Source organism: Osmia lignaria, chromosome 3, assembly GCF_051020975.1.
Source record: "Osmia lignaria lignaria isolate PbOS001 chromosome 3, iyOsmLign1, whole genome shotgun sequence".
Taxonomy (NCBI): domain Eukaryota; kingdom Metazoa; phylum Arthropoda; class Insecta; order Hymenoptera; family Megachilidae; genus Osmia; species Osmia lignaria.
Window position 1 is genome coordinate 6722045 of NC_135034.1, and position 10141 is coordinate 6732185.

Consider the following 10141-nt stretch of genomic DNA (forward strand, 5'->3'; position numbering starts at 1 on the left):
CGAACGTGTCGATTTTATTACTCTCGTGCGCATCCTCTACATCCCTGATTCCTTTCAATCTCTGCACCCCTTGTAAAACTGCATTACTGCCTTCCTTACATCGCCGTATCTTTTACATCCCTTAATTCTTTATATCCCTCCATCCTTTACATCCCGACATCCCTTATATTCCCGTATCTTTTATATCCCTGCATTAATTATACCCTCGCATCCCTTACATCCATGTAACACTTACATCCCTGCACTTACATATTTGCACCCTTACATCACCGCATCCTTCACATTCCTCCTTTCTTTATATCCCTGCATCGCTTATATCTCTGCATTACTTACATCTCTGTATTCCTCACATCCCTGCATTCCTTACAATCCTGCATCATCTATTTCTCAGTATCCCTTACATCCCTGCATTCCTTACATCTCTGCAACCCTTACATCCCAGTATTCCATACATCCATGAAACACTATTATTCCTTCATCCCTTACATCCCCGCAACCCTTACATCCCTGTATTCCATACATCCTTGAAACTATTCCTTCATCCCTTACATCTCTGCAACCCTTATAATAAATATATCATAAATATAATAATATATTATAAAAACCGGTTCCAGTAAAGGTAAGTAAAGGTAAGTAAAGGTAAGTAAAGGTAAGTAAAGGTAAGTAAATTCAATTTTTGAATTTTGAATTTTGAATTTTTGGCCCTCTAGCGGCAAAAATGTAAACTAAAATCTCAATGTCCGATCAGCGCCATCTGGTTTAGGAAAAAGGAACTAAAGCATGCACCATTTTTGGCCCTCTAGCGGCAAAAATGTGAACTAAAATCTCAATGTCCAATCAGCGCCATCTGGTTTCGGAAAAAGGAACTAAAGCAGGCACCATTTTTGCCCTCTGGCGGCAAAAATGTGAACTAAAATCTCAATCTCCGATCAGCGCCATCTGGTTTCGGAAAAAGGAACTAAACCATGCACCATTTTTGGCCCTCTGGCGGCAAAAATGTGAACTAAAATCTCAATGTCCGATCAGCGCCATCTGGTTTCGGAAAAAGGAACTAAATCTTGCTCGATTTTTGGCCCTCTGGCGGCAAAAATGTGAACTAAAATCTCGACCTCGAATCAGCGCCATCTGGTTTCGGAAAAAGGAACTAAATCTTACTCGATTTTTGGCCCCCTGGCGGCGAAAATGTGAACTAAAGTCTCGACCTCGAATCAGCGCCCTCTGGCGGGAAAAAAGGAACTAAATTTGTAACGATTTCTTGCTCAAAAAGAGCTTACGGATATGACGGATGTGAAAGATATAAGGGATAAGGGGTTTAGGGGATGAGGGGATGTAAGGGTGCAAAGATGTAGGGGAAGCAGGGATGTAAAGGATAGCAGTGATGTAAGGGGTGCGTGGATGTAAAGATGCAAAGATGTAAGGGATGCAGAGATATAAAGGATTCGAGGATACGGTGATTAGGAAGTAGTGCCTGCAAGGTCCATGAAAAGAATGAAAAAAATAAATAACTACAATGGGAAACTTTGGTCCATAAAGAGTGGGAATAGGATAGACATTAACTGGCAACGGCGGTTCCCGCGACGCCCATAAAGAGAAATAAAATAATAAATAATTAGGAAGGGTGAATTTGTCCGATAAAGGAGAATAAAAAAATTAATAACTGATAAGGGTGAGCTTTACTGCATAAGGAAGGATAAAATAATAAATAACTGGAAAAAGTGAGACGGGGCTCGTAAGGAAGGTTAAAAAAATAAATAAAAGGGGTGGTCGGCCGAGGCTCAGAAGAGGGATACAATCATAAATGTTATTCCCCTTCGATCAGCTTATTTAATAAGCAAAGAAAATAAATAAAATATATTAAATAAACTCCGGAAAGTAATTAGTGGAAGATTATTATACTGGTTGCGCCCTTTTCATACGGACCTGACTTTATTCACGTGTGTAAGGGACCCCGCTGTACTAATGACACCCTTGGACACAGACCTGATATAATCCTGGGGTGTCAGGGACCCCATAGCACCGGCGAATCTGTCTACATACCGAGATACCATCTTGGGGTGTTAGGGACCCCAAGGCACCGATAACACTCTTTGCATATCGACATTATGGCATCTGGGGTGTCAGGGACCCCGTAGCACCGCTGAATCTGTCTACATACCGAGATATCATATTGGGGTGTTAGGGACCCCGAAGCACCGATAACGCTCTTTGCATACCGACATTATGGCATCTGGGGTGTCAGGGACCCCGTAGCACCGCTGAATCTGTCTACATACCGAGATATCATCTTGGGGTGTTAGGGACCCCGAGGCACCGATAACACTGTTTGCATACCGACATTATCGCATCCGGGGTGTCAAGGACCCCGTAACACCGCTGAATCTGTTACATACCGAGATATCATCTTGGGGTGTTAGGGACCCCGAGGCACCGATAACACTCTTTGCATACCGTCATTATGTCATCCGGGGTGTCAAGGACCCCATAGCACCGCTGAATCTGTCTACATACCGAGATATCATCTTGGGGTGTTAGGGACCCCGTGGCACCGATAACACTCTTTGTATACCGACATTATGGCATCCGGGGTGTCGAGGACCCCTTACTTAAAATATTCTAAACCCCTTGAAAACAAAGGCATATCTAGTCTCCTCGTACTTGGGCTAAAGCTGATTTTTTAAAATGTAGTATACACGTGTGATTTTTGTAATTACTAATTATTATATAAAACGTAACTAAAAGATGAACGCTAGGGAAGCTGAAATGGCTAATACCAGTTTAAACAACAGTACTCCACAAGTACAAATAAGATTTATTACGAAGCAGGAACAGTAAGTACATTTTGTGGTTATTTTTATAATACATTAGGAGGTTAATTTATTTTGTTACAGTACACAATGCGTCAAAAAAAAAAATTTGTAATTCTAGGTATGCTGTACCAGATTTTCCACTATCTGTTCACACAAATATTGTGTCAAGTGAACTAAATACTCTTATAAATGAACTCTTAAAAGGCAAATTCCCATCTATTTATTTGTTAATAAAGTTTAATAATATATGTATACTTAGAAAATGATTGATATGAATTTCAGAGTCAACTGATGTTAAGAATGATATAGAGTTTGATTTTCTGGTATGCTCCCAGTTTCTACGTACTTCATTATCTGAACATATAGCAGAGAAAAATGTTTCTACAGAGGAGGTGATAAATATTGAATATGTTGAAAAATACCCACCACCAGAACCTCAGGACTGTCTTATACACGATGATTGGGTGGCTGCTGTTGATGTTTGTGAAAAATGGTTGGCTTTAATATGATTTATTTAAAGTGTATTATAATGCTTTCAATAATTGATATTTTATATAAAAAAATATGTATATTAGGATATTGACCGGCTGCTATGACAATACACTGCATATTTGGACATCTAAAGGGAAACATCATCTTGTTATTCCTGGACATACATCACCAATTAAAGCAGTGGCATGGATATCTTTGAATAACGATACCGCTAGTTTTGTTAGGTACTAAACGAATTAAAGACAAATTATTTTATAATGATTTTCATATACCTTTGGAACTTACAGTGCATCACAGGATCAGACAGCTATAATATGGGACTGGAATATTGCTGAAAATTCAGTAGAATGTATACATGTATGTAGAGGACACGAACGTGGCCTCGAAACTGTTAGCGTTAATTATGACAAAACGACAATGGCTACTGGAGCATGGGATACGATGCTTAAAATCTGGTCTACGTGTAAATAAATTTCATTCGTTATTAGAAACTCTCGTTTGTTAAGATAAAAAAATGATGTCATCGATATTAATTTTCTTAGCTAACCAAGATGAAAATGAAGATGGTGAATCCACTTCAAAGAGATTGAAGTCAGAACATGGTAAAACGAGGGTAAATGAAATGCATAAACATAAATGAAACACAAAAGTACAATATAATTATTCATATCAACATGTGTATTTATTATATAGACACCAAAAAGGACCATGAAAGGACATAAAGAAGCAATCAGCGGTGTTGTGTGGTCAGACAAAACAGAACTCATAACGTCTTCGTGGGACCATACGATAAAAATATGGGATTCGGAATTAGGTGGAATCAAGCACGAACTTGCTGGCAATAAAAGTTTCTTCGACCTCGATTATTCTCCACTAAGCCGTAACGTTATAGCAGCATCTGCCGATAGACACATTAGATTATATGATCCCAGATCTACAGGTTCCGATCTTGAACTGCTTTATTGAAAAATTAATGATTGTAATATTTATTAAAATTACGTTTCTTTTAGAGGGAACACTTGTGAAATCAGTATTTACTTCTCACACCCAGTGGGTGCAGTCTGTGAGATGGTCACCCATGGATGAAAATCTTTTTATTTCAGGAGCGTATGATAATGACATGAAACTTTGGGACACCAGAAGGTTAGATATCAATTCTATGACGACATTCACGCACAGTGTACATTGATATTAAAACAGTGTCTTTATTGCAGTCCTAAGGCACCATTATTTGATCTATCTGGACACGAGGATAAAGTGTTATGTTGCAATTGGTCGAATCCAAAATTGATGGTATCTGGAGGGGCGGATAATACTGTAAGAATATTTAAGTCAAAATCTGTTGTTCGTTGATAATAAATTACCTCATACGAAATTTTTAACAACAAAGTCTCATATATAGTGAAAATTAACAACAATAGGCCCTTTTTTAAAATTATTTTAATATTTATTATACTCTAAATCAAACAATGTAATCGTCTAAATGAAACTCAATATATCGTCGTTCATATCGATCACAAACTCCGCAAGTTTACCGTCAAATAATTGAAAAAGAAAAAACGATCTTACTCTTAATTGCAACAACATAAAACTAAACGTGAATGCGATTTATATAAAGCAATGACAAGTATTTTCGTAGAAATAAACACATGTACAAAAAAACGAAAAGAAAAGAACTACTAGTTCTAACAGAGAAAAGTATTTCATGATCTAAGAAAGATCTTTCAATATGAAATCAAAATTCGCACTTTTTATTTGAATGAGTTTCTTTTTGCGATGTCTCTTCTTCTCTTTAATTTTACCTTCTTATTTTACATCATTATAAAACCACCGCTTAATTGACAAAAGAAGAGATCTAGTAAATCGTTCGTACATTACCAGCTCCTAGATTCATTTTTTCTCTCTCTCTTTCTTTTTTCTTTAAGAATTTCAAATTGTTTTTATTGCGCACAAAATTAAAGTGTTTACTCAAAATAGTACAAATCGCATGAGCGGTAAAGTGTTAAAAGTACTATAAGAAAAAGACTTTACGTTCTACCATATTGGCCAATTGAATGGCATGTTAATTTACCGTGTGTGTGTGGTCTCGCAAGAAACAATTCTACCGTCGATTAATATAGAGGCGGACGTTGGATGTATTACACAATAATTTAGGATAATGTGGGGGGCTTATCGTTCTAACGTTTACTTACAAAGGACAATGTCGTTTCAGTCTATTGCACATGCTGTATCTTTACACATTAGCGAATAGTATAATTTTCCTTCCACCGATGTTCAATGGAGAATAAACTTGATTTCCCATCATCTTAAGCTCTCTTTCAGTCCTAGAGGATACCAAGAAAACATCGCTGGGGATTTGTTGAAAAAGGCATATACAATAGTCGCTACTACTTGATTCGACAGAAGGCATAGTGTTTATCTTTCAAGTGTCTCTTGGAATATGTGTAAATACATTCACTGATCTTTTGTACGAGAGTAAGTTTATTTTACAGACTTTTACAGTTCATTTGTTCCTTCGTCTCACAGATGTTGTTGCCCTCAAACGCAAAAGGAAAGAAAAAAAGAGAAATGAAAATTAAATTCATTCTAAAAACATCAAATAACATCTAACTCATTCTAAAATGAGTATAAGAAAGATGTATCCCGTTGAAAATCATATTACTATTTGGGGATTCACTCTTGATGTTGAACTAAGGAAAGGATAAAAGAATGTGTTTCGAATAAATCCCCAAAACAGATCGTTTATTGATCAAAAATAAGGGACGATAATAATTAAGAATTTGATTCTTTCACTTTGAATATACCAAACCATACTTGTAAGTAACTCTAAAAACTGTTCGGTGCACGCTCCCCCATACAAAGTGTAGAAGAGTGACGTATCAGAGCGTGCACACGCAGTGTGCAGTTTACAGTAACAGTGTGTCTTCTGCAGTCTGTGTCATGTTATAGGCAGATGGTTTTTTTTTCTTTCTTTTAAAGTACGCATTATTTAAATTATGCATACACCTACACACCACATGCTCGGCTCGCACTTTCTCTCTCTCTCACACATTTTTATTTTCACTTTCTCTCACATTCTTGTTCTTCTTTTTTTTTATTCGTTTTGCTGTTTCTTCGTTTTTCTTTTTCTTTTCTTTTCTCACTTTTTCTCTTTTTTTTTTGTTTGTTTCTTTAGAAGACCCTATCTAACCCCCACATTATCTCACACAAAGACTAGCGTTTTTAAACGATCCAAAATAAACTAAGGGCACTTTTAGTGGCGTATGCCCTGTGTTCTTATTTCGAGTTTTTTTTTCTTTTCATGAAAAATCTAATTCTGACCGTTGTTAAACTTTGTTGGTTTTTTCCCTTTTTTTTTTTGTTTTGTTTATTACAGCACCTATCGACTTCTAAGAGTCCCTATTTCTTAACTAGCTATGACACACTTGCCTTAATCTAGAAAAATTTTCATTACGTGCTATGCCTCGCCATCTTAATGTAATTTTCGAACCTATGCGTTCATTTTTTTTTTTTTCTTTTTTTCCTCCCTCGAATCGTTAATTCTCGTACGATTTTTCGAACTAACTTAATGCCTCGACATCATTTTCACTCTGTCTCTCATTCTCTCCCACACTCTCATCTTCAGTTTTCTTTCTCTCTGATGTATGAAACTCTTTTTCATATTCAGATTGGTCGCCCACCGCATAACAATATATCCTGGAGAGAAGAAACAAACAAAATTAAGGCTCTAGAGAATGACATGTTTTCGTCCGTATCTTGTGACGCAAAGAGATGATCAGGAGAAAGAACAAAAAAAAAAAGAAAACGCGGAGAACATATCGATGGGAGGAAAAACGAGGAAAGTTACAAGTTAGAAGAGGGTGGAGGAGGAGGAGGAACAGGGAGGATGGAAAAATGTGTCCGTCTCTCGTTACAGCTAAAAACCTATTTCTTTTTTTTTCCGCTTAACAATGTAAAACAATGACTTAAAACACCTCGGTGAATCCTAAGGACTGTACAAGTCGAAGTACGATGATGGCGTCGCGGGTCATCATCATCGTCATCATCATCGTCATCATCATCATCATCATCATCATCATCATCAGAGAAAACTCGGACTCGCTTAAGCCGATATTCGACTAACGTTTACGTTTTTTTGTTGTTTTCGTTACTTAAAACATCCTACGATTTTTTTTTCAATTTATTCTCATCTTCTCTACAATCAGCCTACGTACTACTAGTTTTAAATCTAATCTAAAAAGAGGCTACGCTAGAGAATTCTAGAGAAAGCTTACGGAAAGCAGCATTATTTTTTCTTTTTTGGAAACAAGGTTCCAAAAAAAAGTTGATTTTTCGTAAATCCATTTTTTCCCCCGGCCAGCCCAAGCACCCGACCCGCGGTGCGCAGCAAGCAGTCCTTACTATTTATATTACAGTAGATAATATGTTGTAGAATAATATATATTTATTAATATGAATAGCCAGTCAGTCTTGACGGGTACGAGGTGCATAGGCTGAACGGTGCCTCTTCTTTGTGTATCTGTTATTTTTTTTTTTCCTTCAACAAGATGAGGCAGTTATATAATCCTAACTATCAGCTAACTATCTAACTAAACTTAATCACTTAATTGATTACTTCCTATCCAAAAATGGTGCCTAACCTATGTTCATAGTCAACACTAACTACACAACATCTCGCAGTGTCCTCCTTCACAAAATTCTATACAATAGGTTACGACGCACTCGTTCTTACATTTTCACACTTCCTCTCTTTCTCTCTCTCTCTCTTTCTCCCTATCGCTTTCACTCAAACCTTGTTAATGCTTTCATTCTTATATTCACATTCACCTTTGAATATTTCCTCCTCGTTCCTTTCGCTCGTTGTTCCTAACATTCTTGTTTGTTCACCTTTTCTCTCTCTAATTTCTCCTCTCTGCCCGCTCTCCAGTGCGGCTCCGTATCTGCAGGAGCATTATAGCGTTCGAACCACATTGTTCCTTCCGCTCAGTCAGCACTAAACTGCTGCTCTTTGTTTTGGTCGTCACAATAATAATTAGTTATTTAGTACAAGTCTATTAGTAAAATTCTTCAAAATTCACTATTTAATCACATGTGATTTTTGTTGTCAGTCGTGGTGACAATCGCTTGTGCAACAATTCTTTTTTCTTTTTCTTACACACTCGCAAATAGGTTCTCCCCCTTTCGCCTCTTTCTTTCGTTCTCTTGCTCTCTCATTATTATTTTTTTTTTCTTCTTCTCCCCTTTAATGTATGGACTCAAATCGAGTAATAATCGGTTTCTTAAAAAATAGCTCATACCATTTTTTTTTTTTTTCATCTTTTTATCTCTTGTCATCAAATCGTGATGTACCAAAATAAACTAAATATATTATTTACTTCAAGTCTCAACAGTGTAAAAATCTTTCATACTTTAGATGACGTCAATAATAGTAATCGTTAATTATAATAATACAGCGTATTATTGTAATATTATAATAATAGCTACGATTCGCCTCTAACTCTATCTAACTACCTGCCCGCCACTTCGAGCCCGGAGCTCGCAATATTTGGTAGAAAGCTTTCTGCTAATCGTTCCTCGACTCGATCTAAGTCAGACAACGTGAAAAAACTGTAACCGGATGTAAAAAACGGGCTTAGAGGAACGCAGTAGAGGAGGGTGGTTTCATTATTTCTTTCGAGACATCGCGTAGATTAGAAAATCCTTGAATTTTCTTTCTTTTTGTTTCCTCACGTTCGATTCCTCTCGCCTATCGTTCTTCCTCCAGTCCCCATTATCGTCCGCCATTTTGTAACACGTTTCTTTTTTTTTTTTTTACCTCGTTCGTTCGATATAATAAATTAATTTACACTCTATCTATCGTATCCCGTTGTAACAAGCCTATCCTCTGTCTCTCATTTTTCTCGGGCGGTGTGAATTATTTCTTGGTTTACAATGAATCCGCCGCCGTTTGATTTCTTTTCTTTTTATTATTATTATTATTATTTTCTTTTTGTTCCTAGACTCCGAACGGATCGTTACGATGGTTACCGATCCGTCAATCCCGTTAGTGGCAACTATACACATACAAAATCTATTCGAAATTCGTAACCAAAAAACAAACGCAGTGATATTTAAACTGGCTACAACGCAAGAACAATTATATTTCTTTTTTTTCTTAACTAGAAGATGAAAATTTGGCTCAAGTTTCGCATTTACATACCGACGTAAAAATATATTATAATATTTTTCAGCATATCCCTGTCTAGCGGATTTGTCTGAAAAGGCACAATTCTAAAAAAAATATCTGTATTCACTGTACAATTAAAACTGATATCGATTCGTAATAACTGTACTCATAAATATAAATCCTCTAAAAAGTACTATGTTCCTTTCCTTCATTGTTACAATAATTACATATTTATCCCGAAGTTTTATTTTTTTTTCTTCTTTTAGAAATAAAGCTTCTTATTACCTCTTTTTTTATTTATTCTTATTTTTTTTTTTTCTTTAAAATCTTCACTTCTTTTTCGTTCATAAAATATAGAGTCGTCCGTGATTAAAAAGAGAACGCGAACTGTACTTGTAAAAAGTAGATAAAAATCTCCGCGTGGCAATACATACATACAATATATGTGCCTGGCTTGGAATGTCTGAACGAAACAGAAGAAAACAAAAAGAAATAATTGTGATGAGAGTGCAGTTTAGTGGATGGGGTGGTGTGCGCTGTTAAGGAAGAGTTCCTTTTTAGTTTCGGTATTTTTGTAAAAAAAATACCGATCGTTATCTCTTCTTTCTCAGCCCAGCCACCGGCCAGCCAGCTGGCACAAGTCCGGTAGGTACTGATTACAATTAACAGAATCTGA

At 36.5% G+C, this 10141-nt stretch overlaps 1 protein-coding gene across 2 annotated transcripts; it reads left to right on the forward strand.

The window, feature by feature from the left end:
• The first annotated feature begins 2639 nt into the window (after positions 1 to 2639).
• Positions 2640 to 7104, forward strand: LOC117605501 (ribosome biogenesis protein WDR12 homolog). Of its 2 annotated transcripts, XM_034326922.2 has the most exons (10): positions 2641 to 2828; positions 2926 to 3011; positions 3090 to 3300; positions 3383 to 3523; positions 3587 to 3762; positions 3842 to 3912; positions 3993 to 4239; positions 4310 to 4442; positions 4514 to 4616; positions 5622 to 7104. In XM_034326922.2, the coding sequence occupies exons 1-10, from the start codon at positions 2740 to 2742 to the stop codon at positions 5625 to 5627; spliced, it is 1263 nt and encodes a 420-aa protein (XP_034182813.1). In that variant the 5' UTR covers positions 2641 to 2739; the 3' UTR covers positions 5628 to 7104. The 2 variants fall into 2 exon arrangements, with proteins under 2 accessions (XP_034182812.1, XP_034182813.1); XM_034326921.2 differs by having other exon boundaries at positions 2640 to 2828; positions 4514 to 7104.
• Positions 7105 to 10141: the final 3037 nt, after the last annotated feature.